Here is a 24372-nt window from a genome sequence, read left to right on the forward strand (position 1 = left end):
CCTGAGTTAAGTATTTTAGTAGGCTTCCTCCTATTGCTGTGATAAACACCAAAAACTAAGTAACAAAAGTCAGGGCAAGGACCCAGCAGAGTCCACAGAGGGATGCTTGCTCACTGCCTCCTTCCTCAGGCTCACATTCAACCAGCTACGTCTTATACTTCCCAGAAACACCCATCCAGTGTGGTGCTGCCCACAGAGGGCTGGGCCTTCCCACATCAATCATTAATTAAAATAAGTAATTGATTGATTGATTGATTGATTGATTGATTGATTAAAAGCCCCACATACTTGCCTGCAGGTATCTCAGTCCTTAGAACTTAAAGAGACAGAATGACAGAGACAAACAGAGATGGTGAGAGTGAAGGGCAGATCTGCTCACAGGACAGGGTTCTTCTGAGTGATATTTTGAAAGGTTAGATGGACATCTAAAGCACTAATTTATTGTTTGTTTGAGCTGCTGAGGACTGAACCCAGGGCCTCGTGGGTGCTAGGCACATGCTTTACCACTGAGCCATTTTCCTGTCTAGCTCTATTCTCTTTTTGTGATCTGAGCAAAAGCAGACTGCATGCTTTTCAGATAACTATAGTTTCCATCTTTTACAAGACAGGAGATTTATGTGAGAATGAAGGCCAGAAGGTGGGGCTCACTATGGAAGGTCCTGCTTTGTGTGGGTTCCAGGTACTATGTGATGCTTGCACACCCACCCACCAGTCTCATCTTCTGAGTCCTGAGGTATGCTGCTGACTAACCTCACATAGAGACTCCATTGCTTTAGCTCTTTCGTGGGAACTATATAAAGACAAACCTTCCATAACTGACCACTGCAGCTCTGTTCTAGGTGTCTGGAGTCCAGTACCAGACACTCCGCATCCATGCCTATCTGCAGTAGCTCTAAGTTCAGTCTTCTGGCTCTCAAGTTCCTCCTCAAAAACACTATGAGGTAGGACAAACCACAGCCACTTTTCGTTCAAAAGCTAACAAACTCTATTTGCACATTGAAAATTTCTAGTAAGCTCTGCCCCACCCTCTCTTCTGTTACTAGTGCCAACAGCAGTAGTGACATACTTGCTGTCAACCATCTCTGGTAATACAAGGTCCTGTCATTATTGGGAAGACACAGCATAAAGAGCCCTGTTACCATCTGTGTGCCTCTGTAAGTGGAAAGTTGAGCTATCCTCTTCCAGATTTTTCCTCTCTCTAAATAATTTTAGTCAGATAGCCCCAACTTTGGTGGCCAATTGAAACCTTAGTTTGTGTCACAGAGTTCCAAGATATTTAGCACTAGCAACATGAGTCTTTATTTCTTTTTAAGATTTATTTATTTATTTATTTATTTATTTATTTATTTTGTGTATATAAGTACACTGTAGCTGTCTTCAGACACACCAGAAGAGGGCATCAGATCCCATTATATAGATGGCTATAAACCATGTGGTTGCTGGGAATTAAAGTCAGGACCTCTGGAAGAGCAGCCGGTGCTCTTAAGCACTGGGCCATCCCTCCAGTCCACGAGACTATATTTTTAAAGCCTGTTTCTTCTCCATCAGATGAACCCCGAGAGTGTGCTCTTGGAGAAGCAGCTATGTTGCTATCACAGGCTTTGTAATAGTTGGGAGGTGTTCTAATATATGACATAGCTGATGTGATTCATCACTAAGTTAAGCATGTGACCATTGGTAACATATATGTAGGAAAGCTATATACCTCTTTGAATGGGCCATTACTTGGTCTCTTGATTTCAGTGTTTCCAGAATTAGTGTCTGGGTAGGCGGTAGGTCATTCTTGGATTTGTGACATGGGAATATTTTTGCTTCTGGAATCCCTAGTCATTTTTCTGGCTGGTGAAGCTTTCAGGCCACCCATGTAGCAAAGTGATATGCAGAGCTCTTGAAGGGAGTTGGAACACCATGAGAGAAAATATGAGAAGGTGTTGTACGCAGTCTGCATTCCACTGAGAAGTTTACGGCATCTGTGTGCTCCTATGTGACACAGTGCAACACACCAGTACACGGTGGCATGATGCTTTTGCATGCTGGTTCTGAGCCCCATATATACCTGTCCACTTCAATATGGCAGCACCTCCTTTTGGCCAGAGCTTTGCTTCCAGTGGTGGCAATTCTGTCTTTGCTCTGGGAATCTCTGAATCTTCAAGAGGAAAGCCTAACCCTCCAGCCTCAAGACACAAGAGTTTTCGGGCTCTTATAGAATCTTAGAACTGTTTTGGTTGGTCGGTTGGTCTCTTGGGGGTGAGGGCTTTGGTGTTTTGTTTTGAGACTTGAAAATTAGCACAGTGCTGATACTGTACTTGGTAGGTAGAGGCAGCTGTATGTTGTAAAGGAGTTGAGAGCAGTCATGCGAGCAAAGGAAACAAATGTGTGAGCCACTCTGAGGACACAGTAGAACCTGAATGGTAAGTGGTACGGAGCACAAAGCAGATTTGGTGGAACTTAGCTGATGAAAATTCATACCAGGAATGAGTGTATATGAACATCTGATAGCAAAGAGTTGGATGCGTAAATGGGACTGGCAGTAATGTCTTACAGTCTGTAGTCATTTCAGCACATGACAGCTGGCTTCTAAGTGAAGGTGGTTGTGTCTGGTAGATTCCTAATAAAAACTACATTTAAATCCTAGAATAAACCAGTAGCAAACTTCCCTCTTGCTTAAAGATATATGTTAAAGAATAAAGCCTTTGACATGGGATGCAGGGTGTCAGTGCTTGGCTGGTCAGTGAATCCTAGTGTCCACATCACTTCAGTCATTTATTCTCTGACTGACTGGGGAAAATGATGCTTCCAGAGAGAGGGGGTGAATACTAGCATCCACTGGGATGTGGTGCAGAGTAAATGTAAAGACATATGTAAAGTAAGGAGTCAGTACCTAGCAGTAAGTCTGAGGATACTGATGATGATCTTAACCAATAGCCAGGAAGGAAGCTAAAGTTTAATTATCTTATAATGCATTCTTATTTACTGGTGTGTAATTTTTCTACACTATAAAAATCCCTTTTGAGGAATTTGTTTACTTTTCCCTAAGTACCATTATAGGGACAGTTCTGATGCTAAGATCCTGTTTCCCAAATAGTTCTTGATCTATCAGTAAAGAAGTCATGGGCCAATTGCTGGGAAGGAATAGGCGGGACTTCTGGGTCCCTAGAGGTAAAGAGCCAAATGCAAAGGGAGTTTGCCATGCTTTGGTGAGAGAAAAACCAAGCAGCCATGTGAGGTCTCAGGGAGGAATGGTGGCCTGTAGGTAGGGTGGTCAGGGATGTTAGCAGGGACTAGATGTAACTAGGCACTAAAGATTAGGGCAAGCAGGAATGAGGAGCTAAGGGCATGCTAGCAGCAGGAGTTTAGTAATGCCCAGCAATTGTGCCAGGAAGGCAAGTTGAAAATGAACAAGTGTATGTGTGTGTGTGTGTGTGTGTGTGTGTGTGTGTGTGTGTGTGTGTGTGTGTGTGTGTGTGTTTCTGTGGATTCAAGGGAGGCTGGGTCGGGGCTGGTTGGGCCACCCATTCCTGGAGCTAGGCAAGGTAGCTGAAGCTACAAGCAACGTACCATGATTCAAATAATGCCAGTTGCCCTCTGCTTGTGGGTAAGACGAGTTGGCTTTTTATTTTCAGATACTTACAGGTATTGCCAACACATTCATCTTTCCTATATGTCCTTGGGCAGCCACACTTTCTCTTGTTCGGATGTAGCCTTTTCTAATTGCATCTGTCTGTTTTCTTATGTAGCTCGGTGTTGAGAAAGCCAAAAGCAGTGTAAAAAAAGATGCTATGTGAAGTCAGCCAGGTAAGGAGGAAAGAAAGACACAAGAAGGGAGAATCAGGTGGTAGATGGGAGGCAGAGGCAGGTGGATCTCTGAGTTTGAGGCCAGCCTGGTCTACAAATCAAGTTCTAGGACAGCCCAACACTACATAGAGAAAGCCTGCCTCAAAAACAAACCAACCAACCAAAATAAACAACAAATAAATAAATTTAAATAAAATGAGAAGGATGAATCCTGAGATTGTAGTCACTTAGCTTCTCTGTCAAAAGGTGAAATTATAATAAGCTTGCTTTGAGGCTCTTAATTGGTTTTGATTTGTGCAGTGAGAACCAGCCACCACCTTATTCTATAAAATGGAAAGTGTTTCTGATGAGGTTGCTTTTATAGACAAGAAAGGGCTGAAGAAAGCAGAAACAGAACAAAAGCAGGTTGTTTCAAAGTTACTGCCCTCATGAATTCAAAAGACCAGTTTGTATCATGTGCGCTGGAGATCTCCTGGTTCAGTGGGAAGCTGGGTCTAGCAGGAATGCCTCCACTCTGGTCTGGTCTTACCTACAAGTGACTAGGACTGAAGCATGTCCTGTACAACAGCTGCCAACAGATGTGTTCTAACACCTGTCTGGTCAGTGCTCACAGGGTACTGGGTCCTGTGCCTTTTCTTTAGGGAGTTTTACTAGACATTCTGGTAGCCCATTTTGAAAAAAAAGTTTCAATGTCATATTAAACTCTATCCAAAGGTATATAGACTGTCTAGGAAAAGCTTTCCTGTTTTGCATTGGTTTGTTCTGTTTTTTTGATTCAGTCATTAGTAGGTAGAAATGCCAATATGATTAAAAAGAATTGTAGTTTGTGGATATAGAGGCTGATTGGCTCTTCAACAGTATTTCTCCAAAGTGCCATGTGTCTACCCTTATATTAACACATGAGAGTGTGGTCCTTGCCCTTTGAAAACTTTTAAGTGCATTTTAGTCAGGGAGAGGGGTATTTACATGTTCACATATGTTTTTGTGGGAAGGAAGGTGCATACATGTGCTTACACATGAGCCCAGGGATCAGCATCAATGTCTTCTTCAATCACATTTCACCTTTTTTTTTTTTGATCAAGGACCTCTTACTTAATCTAGAGATTGTGAATCTGCTAGACTGGATGGCCTGTGAGCTCCAGTGATTCTGCAATGGTCATAAGAGGCGTCCATCCTGAGCATAAAGAAGTCTTAACACAGACAGAGCCAGCCGCACATTGTATCTGTAAGGTGCACTGCCAGGGAGGCTGAGGCAAGAAGATTGCAAATTCCAGGCCAGCCTGGGCCGTTATCCAAACTGTCTCAAATGCTACATGAAGAGATGAATGGTTGAATCAATTTTTAGAAACCTTGCTCTGTGGACTCAGTTCTGCTTAAAGGCTTTAGGAGAAAACCAATTCAAACATTCCTGGCTCTAGTAATTGTCCTTCTTCTCAACAGATCTGTTTTTAACAAAATCCATGCTCTTTCCCCCTTCCTGAAACTTCCGTTCTGGGGAGAGCTGCTGGCTCCCTTACCTGCCCACTCCCCACTCCCACAGGTCTGGTGTCTGGTGTCCTCACTATGAAGAGGCCTTAGCAACCATGTTCAGGAGGATAAAGGGAGACAATAGAGAGCCCTGAGCAAGCACTAATCATTTGTCAAAGCTTGACTAGAGGGCCATTCCTTGCATTTTTCACTGGTTTTGTGTATTGAAAAATCTTTCAGAACTTAAATGAGGCGAAACCTCAGAGTTTTTTATTCTTTTATCAAAACATCTCCGAGTCCTTAACAGAGGTCCACATACTGTCAATAGGACCAGCCTCTGTGCAATAGATTAGGAAACCTGAAATAAGACCTGAGCTCCTGTCAGCAGGAGGACGAGCTGCCTCTAAGTCTAATGTTCTGTGTGACATCCCCCCACTCCCTCCCTCTTTCCCCTTTCTACTCTTTCAGTCCCCCATTTTTGTCTTTCATTTTTCCTGTTTTTCTTTCTACCACCCTCTTCTGCTCCTCTTTCTCACTCTCTTCCCTTTCTTTCTTCTTCTCCTCTCCACCCCCTCCCTTCAGAGACACTTATAGAAAGATCTTTGAGGTATTCCCTGACAACAGCGCTTAAAGCCACCCTGTTCTCTGAGGATGTGTAGCATTGTCTCCATAGTGCCAGCTTTTGTTTGGGGCCTGATAGGGCAGCTGAGAACCTACAAGCTCTCAGCTCCCATTCCTTTGACAGTGCCCTCCTCCCACAGAAGCATTGGATAGAGAAAGCAATAGACAGACATCAGCCTCCATATTAGAACTTTCAGACTTTATCTGCCAACCACTGCAGGCATTTTCGCTCTAAGATTTCAGTGGTTTATTTGAAGAAAAGAAGATTAAAAGTTTATCTACTTTGAAAATGGTTCAACACCTTGTAAATAATGTTTATCCCACTCAAATTGCCATACCCGTGACCTAAATTTTAATTGTTTGTTTTCCTCCTCCTCCTCCACCTCCTCCTTCTCTTCCCCCTCCCCCTCCTCCTCATCTTCTTCCTCCTCCTTCCTCTCTCTCTCTCTCTCTCTCTCTCTCTCAGGATATACTGTCATTTCTGAACATTCTTCTACCCCTCTACACAGGACATAAAGCACAGCATGCACCCCCAAGCCGTTACTGAGTACATTATAATAGAGTTATTATACATTATAATAGAGTTATGGGTGGCATCTTACAGTTTCAAGATTCTTTTTCCTGCTTCCTCCTATGTCAATTAATCTACTACCCTTCTTCCAAATTGATCAATAGCCCCTTCTAGGGTTAGAGTTAGACATCCATTCCTACCCAACCTTCCTAAGATTGTTTCAGGGATAAGCGAGAGGCATCATGGGCAGCTCTATACTTTAAGACCCTTATAGTCCAGGGAATCACCTCTTCCTCATCTTTGCCCAGGTCCTGGTCTCCATCGGGGTGTGCACTGTATTCACCGCTACCCAAATTCTTGCATCTCCTTGCTAAGCCTCTCTTTGCAGGAGCTACAGTAGCTATTCCTCCTATGGTAGAGGATGCCTGGGTGGCTCTTTCCTGCTAGTGTAGAATGCTGGTCTGCTGAGCTTGGAGTGTGCTGGCCCTGTGATCCCCTTAAATCACTTAATCATAGGCGGGCACTTGCTGTGGTCACTGACCCTGAAACATAGGATAAGCATTAGCTCCCACTTTCTATCAATAGATTGTCTTTTAAATGGACCTCAACTCTTCAGAGATGAGCCAGAACTCCCTTGGCCAACTATTCATGGGTCACTTCTGTCCTGGTGATCCCTCAGTGATGTCCTTCGGTCACCACAATCTTAACAGGTCCAATGTTGGTGTGTTATCTCTACCCCTAGGCTAATGCTACCTTCCATTCCATTCCCTTAGGAACAGAATGCCAAGGTGACCAAGTGGGGATTCAGTCAGAGGCCTGAGGTTCTAGGCTAAGCCTTAGCAGGCATAGCCATCCCCGGGCATGCTCTGCAGAGGACAGTGGCTACAAAACAGAAGCCCTATTCAGAGCTTGGCCCCTGATAGGGGCAGACTTACAAGACTGAGATACTCAAAGCCCTACTGTCTACTTGTGACAAGTCAACATAGGCTGTCTCCTTCCACCACAAATCCTCAGAGATGTCACAGAAAGATCGTGTTAGAGTGGGGAAATTTCCAGCCTGTCAGAAAGATCTATAACTACTTACTTTGGCCTCTGCAGGCTGACTACCTGACTAAAACTAAAAGGGAAGAGGGAAGATAGTGGGTGCCTAGGCCCATAGTCCAGCTGACTCCTAGCAATGACCCAACAAAAGAGGAAGCCATGGATCCTGGGTACTCAGTGCCTTTCAACCCACCTGCTACCTCAGTGGACAGTGAAGTGTCCTGTAGGGAACCAGTAGAATTGCTCATTCCTCCTCAGTGACAAAATGTGGAAAAAGAAATTAAATCCTGACTTCCTCCCCTGGAGACCAGCAACTGCTAGGCCAGTTGATCAAAGCCTGTCTCTCACTGGACACACTCCCTACCCTCACCCCCATCACTTGTTAAATGCCCCCCCTCCACTGCTCTCAGGTTTGAGTAGTGCTCCCACATGTACTGGCTCTGGTCTACCAGCCTTCCTATGGTTGCCGTTTTGGCACTGATGCTGGAGTATTTATCTCATTGCATCCTCCGATTGCTACCACTGTTGTTAGAGAATTTGGAGTGGGCTCTTTTGGATTGTTTGTCTGGATAGTTTTGCTAATAAAAGAACTTAGAAGTAGACTTGGAAGGAAGCTCCAGGACAATTTTATTAGTGTTTGGGAGGAAAACCAAGACAGGCAAGCTGTAAATCTCAGCAGCTGCCAGGGAATCGGAGACAGAGAAGAGGAAGACAGGCATGCCATTTAAGTTAGGCCAGTGCGTTATGCAATGGAAGTCAACAGGCAGCTGCCTGGCAGAAGCCAGGTGTATATGGCACAGAGAGGGCAGCAGCCGGAGCTTCAGAGGACAGGTGGGGAAAGCCAGGGTGCCTGGGAAAGTATTCTTAGACTTCTGGCAAGCATCCAAAAGAAAAAGAAATCAAAGGAAAGGAAAGGGAAGAGTTACAAAAGAAGAAAAAGTTAGGACTTGGAGGGGAAAGAGGCTCTGTACTGCTGCCTGATGGAAGTGAGTTTGCAGCAGGGGGTTTTGGTGGCATGAAGTATATGTATAGGTATATATGTATGTACAGTATATGATATATATGTGTATGATGTATATGTATATCTCCCTATCTCATATTTTCTCATATATATAACCATATGTATGTATGTATGTATGTACATACACCCAATGTATGTACTCAACCCCAGTGTGGAATTCTGGTACAAGCTTTTTCCTTTGTCATCCATTATCTGGTAGCACAAGTGTCTCTCTTTAAAAAGATCTTCTCTCCTCCCAAGGGCTACAATCCCTTCCTGGAATGGACCACTTCTGCCTTTGCCTGTGGTTCCTTCTCTACTGAATATGTAGGTCCTTCTCTCCTGGACATTTACTGGTCATTTAGCATTTAGTTGCCTTTTCAGCTAGCCAAGGAGTCAGCTCCTTGGAGGAAGGAACCCTGTGTAATTCAGTTTGTAAACTTCTAGCTTGTAAAATAGAATTTGGCACGCCCTCGGAAAAGCAGGAGGAAGACTGGCTGAGTGGAAGGGAGTGTGCTTCAACACTGTAAATCAGTATATAAATGTAAGTCACTCTGGTTTCAGTGGCATCCCAACACAGTATCAGATGGTGACCATTCTGCAAAATGGAGAAGATGCTCTCTCCAAAAAAAAGACCTTGACAGGCCCTAAGTTAGACTGTACTTTGATACTTTCAAATAAAAAGCCATAGGAGGACAGTCATGTACACGCCATCCAATGAATCTTAGGCACATAGACTACTTAAAAACTAGATGCTCTAAAGCACATTTTACAGTTTCAATAGGGAAACTGAGTGGTAGGAAGTTCTCTTTCTGAGTGACTCTGTCAGTTGTCTCCTGTCTCAAGTACAGTGAATTCCTTTTTAGCCAAGAATTCTTTCCTGTGCAGACATCTTGTGTGGATTGGTGATGAGCTGTGTGATGGCCATAGGTGCTGACATGAAGCCAGTGAAATTAATAGGCAGTGTGATGGGCTCTTGGAGGGTTTACTGATGTCCCCACTCCGTCATTTGGGCAGAGACTGAACTGTTATTAGGCTGAGTTTCCAGTCTCTCATTTTGGCTGTATGATTACAGCTACCAGGACAGCACACGCTACACTAGTTTCCAGTAACTGGTTCAGGGTTAATGTCCCCTATTTAAAAGACTTAATTTTGGTCAGAACAGGGAACCAGTTGTAGCCAGTAAACTTTGATCTGTTATCTAGAGTGACCTACAAAAATGTGGACTCCTAGTGGCCTATTTTCTCAACAACATCAAAAAAGCAAGCAGCTCTTAAAAATACGGGGTCTCTGCCATGGACTCTCAGGGTTTCAAAGCACTTTCCTTCAGAGATCTGATGAAAGACTTTATCTATTATAACCCCGGTGAAGTTTTTCAAGGCTCTTGACTGGGTTCTTCATTCACAGCCTACAGCAACCATTAATGGAATCTAGCAGCTCAGTCGCCATCCCAGCTGTGCCTCTCAGCTTGATATGTTGATAGGGGCCACATTCTCTAGTTTACCTTCATTTTACATGCAAACTGCCCCCTTTAAAATGTCTAATTAGTGTCTGGAAAGGTGGCTCAGTGGTTAAGACCATTTACTGCTTCTTCAGAGGACCCAAGTTCAGTTCCTAGTACTCATGCTGGGCAGTTCACAACTGTTTGTAACTACAGCTCTAGGGAGATCAGATACATCTGGCTTCCTTGGACACTGTGTGAGTGTACACACACACACACACACACACACACACACACACACACACACACAAATATAAAAATAACAAAGAACTTTAAGTATCTAATATCATACTAAACTACTATCAAATGTTTATATTTTTAACATATATAAAATTTTTGTTTGTTTTGTTTGGCATCTATTGGAGGAGGACCATGTGCCATGGCCTGAGTGTGGAGGTCAGAGGAAAACCAGCGGGAGTTGCTTCATTCCTGCCAGCATCAGGGTTCTGGGGAGGAAACTCGGGTCATCATGCTTGTCAACAAGGGCCTTTACTCACTGACCCATTCCAGAGCTCTCAGTGAATGTATTTTGGATGAAGTTCAGGTTGGACCTGTTGTTCTAAGTGTACTGTTAGGTCTGTCATGCTTAGCTGCTCCTGGCTCTGCACATACACAACTTTTACCACTGTCCCATTTGTGATGGTGACAGCAAGCTTTACCTGAGGAGTAGGGGTTGATGCTAGCTACACTAAAATCGTGTGAGCCCGCTTTCTTATGAGATGTTCCAGAAAGAGAGGGAAGGAGAGAGGAGAAAAGAAAAGCCATTACCAATAAAGCTTGCTTTAAAAGATAATAAAGGTCATGTGTGGCCACACTTTTAGGAGGAAAGAACCAGAATGAAAACCGATGGGGGTAGACAGCGATCTGTGCTCCTCCAGGAAGCTAGCAGCACAGCCTTTGCTTTTCAAGAAAGGAACAAAGACTAAGAAGGAGCACGGCTTAGGGAAAGAGATAAAAACCGAGAATCAGATGCGTACAAAGTCACAGCTTCTCCTTCCATGGATTCTTCTGCACAACATCTCCTGTGTTGCTGGGAAATGGGATCCCTGTCACTTTGTGATTGTGTTGCAGCCCACCTGCCCCCAATACTTGCAGATTACATCTGGTATGTGGGAGGAAGTAGAGCTGCAATATAGTCTTGGGGAGGGACTAGTTTTGTTTTTTTTTTTTTTTGTTACATTATTTCAACTGTTCTCACTTTTTTCTGTACTCTGTCCCTGCTTCCTACTGAGTACATTCTTCAGTAATGCTGAGAGAGAGGAATACTGAGTTATAAACTCTGGAGCATACAGTTTCCTTTTTCCTGGCAATTCAAACAGCTCCTGGGATATGTTGATTTAACCCTTGGGGGTCTAACAGATGTGGAATATATCTGAGAAACATTTAAATGCTAGACATATAAATTTATTTCCATTCCCAAATCCATTAATATAACTTAAGACTTAACGAAAGTGAGTAACATGCTGAGTTTTTAAACTTTCCTAAATTATCATTTGAAGGAGAATCATGTCCTATATATAAGAATCTGATGCCTTTATATCTTAAAGACTTGTCTAACATAACGCTATCGCACTTTGATTTTTTTCATTTCTGATTTCCCATTATATGCGTACTGGCTAGGTTTGTGTGTCAACTTGACAAAAGCTGGAGTTATCACAGAGAAAGGCGCCTCAGTTGAGGAAATGTCTCCATGAGACCCATTTGTAAGACATTTTCTCAACTAGTGATCAAGTGGGGAGGGCCAGCCCACTGCGGGTGGTGCCGTCCCTTGGCTGGTGGACTTGGGTTCTATAAGAAAGCAAGGTGAGCAAGCCAGGGGAAACAACTTACTGTAACATCCCTCTATGGCCTCTGCATCAGCTCCTGCTTCCTGACCTACTTGAGTTCCAGTCCTGATTCTTTGGGGAAGAATAGCAATGTAGAAGTGTAAGCTGAATAAACCTTTCCTCCCCAACTTGCTTCTCGGTCATGATGTTTGTGCAGGAATAGAAACCTAAGACAGTATGAATTTCAAATGTGTTTGAGAGTGAATGGGAAAGCCAGAGGTCAACCTTGAGTGTTGTTCTTCAAGTTCTGTCTGCTTTGGCTTTTGAAACAGTGTCTCTCATTAGCCTGGGACTAGAACGTTAGACTAGGCTGGCTAGCCAACAAGCAAGCTCCTGTCTCCAGTACAGTACAAGCATGGGCCACCATCACAGAATTGTTCATGCTGGTTCCAAGGCTTGAGCTCAGATCCTCATGTTTGTACAGAAAGCACTTTCCAATTGAGCTATATCCTCAGACCCCCTCGAGGTTTTCTTAATCATGTAAAGACACAGGAAATGATATCCTGCCCTAACTGACATTATCATTAACTGGGATCAGCCTCCACAGAGGGAAGAAAGCTCTGGTGGTTTGGGGTAGGGTGAATTCTTTAATGTCTGCCACATATTCTGCTTGTACTCCTTAATGGGAGAAAATTTGTTTGTACCCCAAGATGAGGTAATAATTGTGTTAATATCATAGGTTATTTAAAATAGATGTTGATGTTCATCTCACATATTAAAGATGTCTTAGAGAAGACCAGGAGCCCTAAGGATCCTTGTTCGTTGATTTCACAGGATTACCTGGCATGCATCCGGGACCAAACCAAACTTCCCCTGGGGACTGAAGACAGGGCGGCTCTTTTTGGAAACATTCAGGATATTTACCACTTCAATAGGTGAGTTAATACACAAAATGTCATTCTAACATAAGAACACTATGGATTTCTCTCAGGTGAACACACCGAAGAAATCTTCACCCATAGTCTTTGATTCAGTTTCACAAATATTGTCGCTGTCTGTTCTACTGGCTCAGAGAGTACACTCATGTCCCTGGTAGAACATCAACCATCTTTTGCCCATAAGAGAATGCAAGCTGGGTATCCAAGTATCACACTAGCTTGGTCTCCAGAATCTACCCCTATGCTGGATTTTCAACACGCTTTTTTCTACCAATTATTACAATGTTCTTGAGTTTATTTGTGGTGTCTGTCTTTGTTTGTCCATGTGTGTGTGTGCACGTGCGTGTGTGTGTGTGTGTGTGTGTGTGTGTGTGAGTGTGTGTGTGTGTGTGTGTGTGTGTGTGTGTGTGTGTATGTGTGTATGTGTGTGTGTCTCAGTGAGAGAAAACTTGCAGGAATTGTTTCCTTCCTCCATATAGGTTCCAGAAAAGTAACTTTGGTCACCCGGCTTTGGCGGCAAGTACCCTTTCCTGCTGAGCCATCTTGCAACCCCCAGTTCAAATAACTTAATTCGCATAAGTATTAAGGAGGTCCTGGGTGGTAAACATGAAGCTAGAAAGTTATACTTGTAACCAAGATTGGAAGCTGCAGGGGATGGAAACAGATATATAAGCTGTTGTAATAGTTTGTAGCACAGCTTAGAAGACACAGAAGTCAGACTAAAAACACAGGTACTGGTGTTTGTCATTTCATCTGGCCCATGGGAGATATCCACACTTTTATGAACAAAGATTCAAATACTAGGAAATGCCCCCTCCTGTGGCTGTGGTGAAGCTCTTAGCTGACATACTTAAAGGAACAAGTCCGTGTCATCGTGGAGCAAGCACTAAAACATTCCCACTGGAGGTGTGCCCCTTGACACAGTGAACTGCCACTATACTTGCCATTGCTCCCTTGTTCTGTGACTCAACTGTACTACAAGCTAAGTCCTATCCCTCTTTGCTTATTTGGACCAATAAAAAGCTCCCCAGAGGCAGGATCCACCCCCATCCCCTTCATCTCCTTTGTTCCTTGATGTGTAGCACCAACCTGGCTTGTAGGAGACAGGATCCTCCCGTTCTGACTATCTAGTTCATAGGAGACACCTGACCTTGCAGACTCTGAAACCATTTTGTGTGTTCCTGAGCCACCCACTGATGCATCTGGGAAACTCTCTTTAAAAAGCACAGTGAGGGTAGTGTAGGGTGCTTGCCAAGCATACCTGAATACCTGGGTTTCATTCCCAGCTCCAAATAAAAACATAGGTGATGGACTCATCTGCAGAGACAGGAGGATCAGAAGTAGAAGGGTCATCCTCAGCCACACAGTGAGTTCAAGGTCAGCCTGGGCTCCTTGACACCCTGTCTCAAACTAACAAACAATATCTGGCCCTAAATGGGATCATATCACTTCTTTAAAGGCCCCAAGGTTTATAAAGGGGAACAGAGAGATTGTAAGAGCAAGAGGTGGTGAATGACCATAAAGAAATAGCACTTTCCAGACACAGCAGGGCTGATGCACATAGGACTGTGACTGTGCTCACAAGGTCTGTGCAAGTTCAAGCCAGACAAAATGCCAGCATGTAAGGGAAGTGGGCACCATGTCCTGCCCTTAACCAAGAAGCTATTTGAAACTGATCGCTGGTGGGAGGGGCAAAAGTTCAATGGAATCTTCAATAAAATGACATTAGGTATATCCATCATACTCCAGGGTGGACCCAGTGCTCAGGAGTAGTCAACCGACACAAATTGGACTGTGGGGCCTGTTGTTGTTTTTAAGAGAGAAAAAGCAAAGTTGAGTGGCTAGGGAGGTGATGGGATCAGAGAAAAGTTAGAGGAGGGAAAAATGTGATGAAAATACACTGTATAAAATTCTCAAAAAACATGATTTTTATTAAAGGCAATATCTGCATCCTACCCATAGAAATTGACTCATTAATCTGGGATGGGGCCACAGCATAGAATTTTCTAAAAGGCCCTCGGATTTTTATGATGTGGAGACACAGCCAAGAAACACTATTGAAACACTATCTAGATAAATCAGCCCAGCAATAAGATGGTGAGAAAGACATCAAAAACTGCAGAAGCCACATGCTCATTAGTGATGTGTTGGTTTTAATGCAGGCCCCTATTTAGCAATTCCACAAGTCCCTGGATAGCATCAGTTTCCAGAGCCCACTAATGAAACTGTGACCCAGAAAGATGCTAGATGCTGAGAGGCCCCTGGCCTAGCTCTTCTGTGGTTTGGCTGTAGATTCATGATGACAAGAACTTGTGGAGTGTTTCCTTTGTGCCAGAGGCCGGGCAGGTTTAGAGGCATCATCCCTTCATACACGTCATCAGGGCTCACTCAGCCATGTGCCCTCCCACACAGTAGGACCTTGTGCTTCAAGCCCTTAATGCACACCAGGAAAGCGTGGCTGAAATCAGGAGAGAGTTTTCACTCCTTGAAGTTTAAATGTTCATGAGTCTCCTAGCCTAAGGAAAGATAAAGGAAAGTTAGCAAGAAGGCACTTGGCAGTGAGGACCACTTTGCCTAAGCTTGATGACTGGGAAAAGCTCTCTGTTCTCCAGTTTGTTCTTTGTTCTTTTCTGTTAGACGTCCATTGACCATGAAAGTCATTTCTGTCTAAGATATGCCTGGGTCAGAGTGAAGGAATACCCTGCTGATGATGTTAGACAAGGCATAGATGAGGTCACACGGTGGCAATCCATCAGGTTCATGCCAGGGGCTGTAGTGATCACATTTGTGTAGTCACAGTTCATGCAGTGCCTTTATCCTTTTAGCAGCTCTGCAAGTTGGAATGAGTGCAACAAGACACACCAATTTCATACATGACGAATCAGCCTTTCAGACCAGGAAGTCCTCTGCTCAGTAGCCCTGAGCCACTTTGGATATTACTTTTGCTAATTTCTAATATATTCCTTTGTTTTGAAAAGAATATTTGTTGTTTAACTTTACTGTCGAATTGTCTGGGTTTTGCTTGCTTGTGTATTTGTTTGGGACAGGGCCTCACTGTGTATTCCAGGGTGACCCTGAACTCACTAGGTAGCCCAGGCTGTCCTCAAACTCATCGTCTTTGTGCGGTAGCCTCCAGAGTGCTAGGGTTGCATTGCCACACCCAGCTACATACAGAAGAACCATTGCTTGCTTTGTCCCCATTTGTTTCGATTTCCATGTTCTCAGACCTAGAATCTATATTTATAGTTGAGATGACCCTGTGGTTGTTAGAGTTGGTTAAGTAGGAACATTAATGCAACCTTTTATGTCATCACTCATGCATCTTTAATGGTCCTCCAATTGATTTCCAAGATGCAACCATCCATCGGCAAACTGGTAAATCATGATGGAGCTTTAAATAACAGTCTCCAAGGTACACTTGTTAGCTTAATTCTAGGTTTTTCAACATCAAATTGTAATATGGTGTTTAAGTAGGTAAACAAAAAGTCTTCTGAATTAAAGGGCTGGCTGTATTAGCCTGAAATTTTTCAGCTGAATTGGTTCTTTTTTTTTTTTTTCCCAAGACATACAGATTGAGCATCCCTTAAACCTGAAAATCCAAAACGTTCCAAACTGGAAACTGGAACACTGTGGCTGATGTGTTCCTAAAAGGATAAAGAAAGGAGGAATATGTTTTGTAGAGGTGTGGTTAGGTTTGAGGGAAAGATGTGCCCATGCTGAGGCATCCCTTCCCCGTGAGGGACCAGCCACACGATGGTATAGTATAGAATAGAGCTTATTCAGGGTATGGGGAGGGGAGTCAAGAGGGTAGTAGAGGCTGGCCATGAGCACACGGAGAGAGAAGGGGGAAGGGAATGGGGAGAGGGAACAAGAAGGAAGGAGCAAGAGCAAGAGGAGGGGGCAAGCAGCCCCTTTTATAGTGAGTCAGGCATGCCTGGCTATCACCAGGTAACGGTGGGGCGGAGCTTAGACAAAATGCTAACGGTGGCACCCCTGGAAAATTTCCACATCTAATCTCATGTATCATAGACCTAACACAGGTCTACTGAAAACTTCAAGATTTCTTTAAAGCTACAAGGATAAGCTGCAGAGGAAACAACAGAATTTTGTGTGTCATACTTGAGTCTCATCTCCAAGATATTAATGCACCATGTCTATGCAGAGATTTCAAAATCAAAAAACACTTCTGGTCCCAAACGTGTGGGTTAGGGAACTCTTGACCTGGATTTATATATATAAAACAAACCCAGCTTCTTCTAAGCTTTTTTGTACCATGTTTACTTTCTAAATTCTTTCCATTATAAAGGCATTAAACACCTCACTGAAAACCTTTCATGTGTCCTCCCATGTCATTGTGCACTGTGTAGAACAGACACACACATGCTGGAGAACCAGTTCTCTGGCACAGCATCAGGAGAGAAATCTGGACTTGACTGTGATTGCCGGGTTCTGTGACACAAACACTCCTATCATGTATCATCCCCTCATATATTAAAAACCAGAGAAACAAATGTCTTAGATATCAATATTCTGTGTCATCACTGAAGGAAGAATGGGAAAGAAGCATGACCAGTTACAATTATACCAGTTTTTCCTGGATCCATGTTTCATTGTAATTCACTATCCAAGCTGGGTTTGTTTGTTTTCCTGGTTTGTTTTCCTGTGGTGATAGCATCCTTGTTTCTGGGGATGGTACCCAAGGCCTCACACACAATTACACATATGTGTGCTCTACCACACATGTGGTAGAGGCCTAGGGGTAGAGGGTTTGGAGTCATCAGATGTATTTATTTGAAATACATATGCTTTCCCTTGGCTCAGACATGGCATAAATACTCTTCCATATTTCTTCCCACTCAACATCAGTTTTGAGTTTTAATGCTCTAGTTTGTGTGACCGCCATTTTTTCCCCCTTGCTGGCCACTGAGATTTCTTCTGTGACTTTCCTGGCCGTATCCATCACCTGTTCTCATGTTAGACTTTCTTCTCTCCTCTCTTGGCCTTAAAAGAGTTGTTGATAAATTCTGCGGACCATGGGTGTGGCAAGTATCTCCTAGTGTGACACATGCCCTGAAGGGGCTTCTCAGTAGACGAATCACAATTCACAAACAAAATACACTTTCAAAAGTAGGACACTTTGGGGTTGGATAATAAAATTATCTCCTATTCTTGGGTGATAAGCGCATTCTTTTTTTTTTTTTTTTAGACTTCTAAAATGGGGGGGGGGGGTTACATTTGTTTTTAATCTGCCTGAAACTGCTGGTGGTGGACTGTTTGATGGTAGACCTAAGCTCTGATTTCACATGCCTAGGCAATGGTCCCAACTGATTGAAATACACAAACTCTCCACACTAAGCTGCATTTCCTGTTCTGTGTATGCCAAGTTTACATGAATGTGTGGGACTGAGTTTGGGCACTGAGTCCTCTTTAGTCTCCTTTTCCCAGTGTACTGGTTCCATGCTACCTTTGATGGCAAGTCCTCTTTGCTCCCTGTCAACTCTGAATTAATTTCTCTTGCCTTAGCCCTGTCAAGTGGTTTTGTTACTGTCTGTTAGTTTTTCAAAGTTCATGCAGTACTCCGCTGGAATCTTTTTAAGTCTAATATTTAAAATGACAACTTTACATGACCCAGTCATCACATCTATAGCCATGTGCCTCTTTGACCAGTGATTTATTTACTTACTTATTTTTGAAACAGAATTTCATGTAACCCAGCCTAGTCTAGAACTCACTGTACAACCAAGGATGACCTTGAACTCCTAATCCTTCTGCCTCCATCTCCCACATTCTGGGATTCCAGATATTCACTGGGTCCCATCTACCATTTAAAATGTCCTCTAAGAACATTTAACAAATTTTCTCCCACATGATAACATGTAGCTTTAAAAATCCACTCCTAGAGACCTTAAAATGCTAACATTTTGATTAAAATGTTTTTCTATTTTTTTAATTAATTATATATTTTCAACTAGGTGCTTTGGATTCTTATTCATGTTGTCATAATCAAAAGAACTCTCCAGGCTTCCCTGTGAGGTCTAACAATGGCTTGTAGATGCTTCTAGAATTCTATGCTGTCCTTCTGAAAGTGAGGTGACATATTTTGTGTCCTTGTTCAGATCTTCTTCCCGTTGTGACCTCTTCCTACCCCACTGCTCTCAATCAACCGTCTCCCACAGTGCCACCTCCTTGTCTTCATCAGAAACATTTCTCTACTTATAAACTAAGCACAATGAAACTTAGAGAAACACCTCTCCATTTTTCTAGTTTCAGAAATATTGTGGGTATTGAATATTATTAAATGCAGAGTTTGGCTTTAATAAATAGCATATTACTTTACTTCTGTGCATATTGAGTGAACTTCTTTGGTAGACATTCTGATTTGAATCATGCACATGTATCATTACTAGAATAAACTGCACATGCCCATGATGCTTTCTATGTTCGTATACTGATGAAATATTTTATGCTTGCGTGTAGATGATATTTTTGTTCTTTTGTTGTATCATGAGATTTACACTTTTATATCTCTCATTAAGAAATCTAACTGGAACCATTTTGATCTACTTTTTAGTGGCCAGATCTCTTACTGTACAAACTTCCCCACCAGCCCTGAAATTTAAGCCTCTAGTTTGTTGTCTGGAATAAATCTCCAAGTGGACAGAAACTGGGTTAGTTAAAAGAAACCACTTGGCCCTAAAATCCCAAAGCTTTAAAAAAAAAAAAAGTATTCCCAACCAAAGAAAAAATGCCAGTACTCTTGGAATAGAGAAAAGTTGTCTGAATTGTAACTTGAATCTTTCCTTAGGATAAATCATGAGGAAGTGCAGGCAGTTCCTCCAAATTGGGTTTTTATGTCTGAATTGATTCTAGGCAAATTAAATCATCAAAGCTCAGAGTGAAAATTTCCTTGCTGCCTTGATCTTTGACTTCACTCAGTGTTACCTGTGCTGAGCCTTTACTTCATGCAAAAGGCAGGGCTGGGTCTTACGACTCAGATGTGAAGGGTGACACCCATGTATAGAAGGGCAGTAAGCCATATACTCCAGGAAAGAACAGGGTGCTCTGAAGGAGCTGAGGACCATGCAATTAATTTTGTTCAAGGGTTTAGTGAAATCTTTGAAAAGTAATCTAAAGGTGCGTTAAGTTCAAATACTTACCTTTGGCTATGCTTCCTTTTAATGTAATTTTAATGCTACATAATGATTCATTGGAACACATAACAAAGCAGAGAGAGCTGGGACAATTTCCATTTTAGTACATTTTTTTAAATGTTTTTTATTGGATTTTTTGATTTACATTTCAAATATTATTCCCTGTCCTGGTTTCCTGTCCATAATCCCCCTACCTCATTCCCCTCCCCCTTCTTATAAGGGTGTTCCCCACTCCAACCAACCCCCCTTCCCGTCCTCCCCGCCCTGACATTCCCCTAAACTGGGACATGGAGCCTTGGCAGGACTAAGAGCATCTCCTCCCATTGGTGCCCAACAAGGCCATCCTCTGCTACATATACAACTGGAGCCATTGGTCTGTCCATGTGTACTCTTTGGGTAGTGGTTTAGTCTCTAGGAGCTCTGGTTGGTTGGTATTGTTGTTCTTATGGGATTGCAAGCCCCTTCAGCTCCTTCAATCCCTTCTCTAACTCCTCCAATAGGGACCCTGTTCTCAGTTCAATGGTTGGCTTCGAGCATCCGCCTCTGTATTTGTCATGCTCTGGCACAGCCTCTCAGAAGATAGCTGTTTCAGGCTCCTGTCAGCATGCACTTCTTGGCTTCATCAATATTGTCTAGGTTTGGTGGCTGTATATTTATGGGCTGTGTATGTATATATATATATATGGGCCCTTAATGGCCTTTCCTTCAGTCTCTGCTCCAAACTTTTTCTCTGTATTTCCTCCTATGAATATTTTTGTTCCCTCTTTTTTTTTATTTAGAGAATACTTTATTAGTTTTTGTAATCAAACCCACGTAGATAAGACACTGTATTGTGCGTTACCCCTGTACAAATGGAAAAAACTTAAGTTCAACATTTCTAGACCAATATGGCTGTTAATTTCTGTACAGTGCCAACTCAACACAGTAAACGGGGATACTTTTTTCCAAAGTTGACAGCACAGCTAAAGTTTCCAAAAATTCAAATTATATATCTGTATATATATATTTATATTTATATAAAAAGACCAATAATAGCAGTGTGTTATGCATCAACAGCAGCAACAGCTTTTCCAGGTTCTGCAGTCATCTGAACAAAACTGTAGAGACATCCAGCACACTCCATTAAAAAAAAAAAAAAAAACAAAGTAAAAAAACAAAATCCAGAAAACAGCACAGTTCTGTTACTCTTGTGGTACCTGGCACCATTTTTTTTAATTAGCTTCTCAATCATCATCTGGAAAGAAAACATTCTGAGCAACATCATTAAAAACAGCTCTGATAAAGCACGGTCACTACTATGTATCATAAAGCAGGTACAAGCTATTTTACATCCACAGAGGTATGATACAGTTTGTTCCCTCTTTTAAGAAGGACTGAAGCATCCACACTTTGGTCATCCTTCTTCTTGAGCTTCATGTGGTCTATAGATTGTATCTTGGGTAATTTGAGCACTTGAGCTAATGTCCACTTATCAGTGAGTACATACCATGTTTGATTTTTTTGTGATTGGGTTACCTCACTCAGAATGATATTTTCTTTATTTTTTTATTTTTTTATTTTTTTTATTTATCATGTATACATCATATAGCTTTCTGCCTGCATGTATGCAACTACAGGCCAGAAGAGAGCACCAGACCTGATTATAGGTGGTTGTGAGCCACCATGTGGTTGCTGGGATTTGAACTCAGGACCTCTGGAAGAGCAGTCAGTGCTCTTAACCACTGAGCCATCTCTCCAGCCCCAGAATGATATTTTCTAGTTCCATCCATTTGCCTGTGAATTTCATGAAGTCGTTCTATTTGGTTGCTGAGTAGTCCTCCATTGTGTAGATGTACGACATTTTCTGTATCCATTCCTCTGTTGAAGGGCATCTAGGTTCTTTTCAGCTTCTGGCTATTATAAATACGGCTGCTCTGAACATAGTGGAGCATGTGTCTTTGTTGTATGTTGGAGCATCATTTGGGTATATGCCCAGGAGTGGTAGATCTGGGTTCTCAGGTAGTACAATGTCCAGTTTTCCAAGGAACCTCCAGACTGATTTCCAGAGTGTTTGTACATTTTGAACAAGCCACCTCAGTGACTCTCAGCATTGTACACTGGTGGGAATCCCTTTATGGGCAGGCTTCTTTTTGGTCAGCTGGAGCTAAAGACTAATGTATCTAGCCATGAGTTCCAGGACAGTCAAGGTTACAAAGAGAAACCTGTATGTAAACAAAACGAACAACAAAGCCTAATGTATCTGTGAGCAATTTTCCATTCCTATATGCACATAAGTTCTGTGGAAGCCACACATTAAAGCAGCTTAGTAGGTAGTGGGAGAAGGATGTGTCATCTGGAATCTACGCCAGATGGAAGAGTCAACCTAAGTCAGCATGACCTTGAAGTCACAGTTCCTCCCTTCAGGGTCAAGCAGAGGTCAGAGAAAGCACCACATAGAGTTCTCTCTTGAAAGAGAACAAAGCTATTGCTCTTGTCTACTAGGGCAAGTTCAGAGGCCTGAGCTCAAGAAGGAAGTAATAGCATTTTCTTGTTCTGATCCCATTCAAAAGAGAGAAGTGATTCAGAATAATTAATTACTCAGGGTAAAGAGAATGGATTCAGATGATGAAAGCAAGGTGGCAGCAATCTGAATTTAATCTGAGAGAAAACTCTGACAATCCATCCATCCTTTGCATGTTTCATTGACCACTGCTCTGCTGAGGCCATCTCTATGGTCATTGACCTGGTAGGCTATAATTCTGGGTGGGCAGTTCTGTTCCTGGTGATTGATCCTACTGCACTAAGACACACACACACACACACACACACACACAGTATCCCACAGTCTTTCTCTTCTTCCTCCCAGTTACCTGTCTCCCTGAATCCCCACATTCTGGCAACCCCTGGCCACAGCGGGTTCCTTTCTATATCTTACAAAAGAACATTCCAAGCTCATTCTGTCTTTAACTTGGAGCCTGATTTCTTAAATGATTTCTACATGCCCTCAAATATCAATCACCTCAGAGAATAAACTTTATGAGCCCCCCAAACCCTCCCCCAATTCTCCTCCACTTCAGCTTCTCTCCTTCATTGACTTCAGTTAACATCGATCACCTACAATCAGAAAATAGGCACATGAATCATAAATAGGACTTTTGCTTTGTCTTTTTTACCTCAGCACTTCTCATCATGCCAGACAGGGAAGTCTCTCAGTCACCCAGATAGACTACAGAAAATTGAACTCAGAAGTAGGTAAGAGAACCCAGCTGGAGTTAGATATGAGAAACAATCAAAACTGTAAAACATGCTCCTCTGTTTTGTATAAATTGCAATGAAGGAATATTTATATTAATATAATTATCTTCTGTATAAGTTGATTATGATCAGTTTTAATTTCTGGTATATATGTGTGTATATATAACATATATACAATCCACTTTAAAGATATTTCAGGGTGTAAATAAGTCATGTTGCACAAAGTATTTGAATACCCTTCCCTGAGACTGAGGGTCACTATGTGATAAGCTTTATCTTTGCACAGAGATTGTCACCAACATCACGGTGTCCCATTTGCTAGTATGGGTATAGAAGAGTCACTACTTCTAAAATAAAAAACTACTGTAACTAAAAGCTACTCGGGGAGACAGGGTTTTGTTTTTGTTTTTTTCCTTACATAACCTGTCTACTGAGGAAACCAAATCAGGAACTCAAACCAGTTGGGTTCCTGGAGACAAAAGCCAATGCAGAGGCCTCCTTACAGTGGAGGGTTGCTATTTACAGGTTTGCTATCGTGGCTTGCTCAGCCTGCTTTCTTATAGAACCCAGAACCACCAGTCCAGGGATGGTCCTACCCACAATGGACTTGGCTCTGCCCCATCAGTCAGTAATTAAGAAAATGCCCAACAAGCTTGCCTACAGCCCATTCTTGTAGAAGTGTTTTCTCATTCCCTCAGATGACATTAGCTTATGTCAAGTTGACATAAAAGTATCCAGGACAAGGAAAAATTCCCAGAGGTTTTTTTTTAGGAGAACCATTGAATGGATAACAGAAGCAGAAATCATCATGCAGAGGAACAAGAGCTCAGCACAAGACAAAGAACAGCCAGGAAATGTCACCATCATCACCTCCATGAGCAGCATCAACATCTCCATGTCCTTGTACTGCCTAGCAGAATAGTCTATGCTTGAGAAATAGGAGCAGAAGCATAAACATCCAAATAGCAGGTTCAAACAAGGACAGCCCCAAACCCTTCAAACTCGAGTGTAGTGGTAGAAATAAAAAAAAGAAAAGTGTCAATAGATGAGAAATGAAGTTAAGATATCCTAGGAGCAGACTACCAGCAACAAGTTGAGAAAAAGAAGAGGAGAAAATGAGAAAAATTAGAAGATCAGACCAGCAGATCTAAAGTGTGAGTAGAGGGACCTCTGCCAGCCACCGGCAGAGGGACAGATGCATGGAACACATGGTTCCAAAACAGTAGTCTCTAACTTTTGGTCCCAGGATCCCTTACATTCCTGCAGGTGGTTAAGACCCATAACATACTTGCCTGCATTTTATTATGTTTTATTTACCATGTTAGGAGCTAAAGCTCAGAAATGGCC

At 42.5% G+C, this 24372-nt stretch overlaps 1 protein-coding gene across 8 annotated transcripts in view; it reads left to right on the forward strand.

Annotated features, from left to right (window-relative positions):
• Positions 1-24372, forward strand: part of Plekhg1 (pleckstrin homology and RhoGEF domain containing G1) — a 222922-nt gene that overhangs the window by 147747 nt on the left and 50803 nt on the right. For all 8 annotated transcript variants that reach the window (XM_087588358.1, XM_087588368.1, NM_001429014.1 and 5 more), the window contains 1 exon segment: positions 12537-12637. In XM_087588358.1, coding sequence (XP_087444484.1) covers positions 12537-12637 — 101 coding nt within the window.

This window comes from Rattus norvegicus, chromosome 1, assembly GCF_021556685.1.
Source record: "Rattus norvegicus strain SHRSP/BbbUtx chromosome 1, alternate assembly SHRSP_T2T, whole genome shotgun sequence".
NCBI classification, from domain to species: Eukaryota; Metazoa; Chordata; class Mammalia; order Rodentia; family Muridae; genus Rattus; species Rattus norvegicus.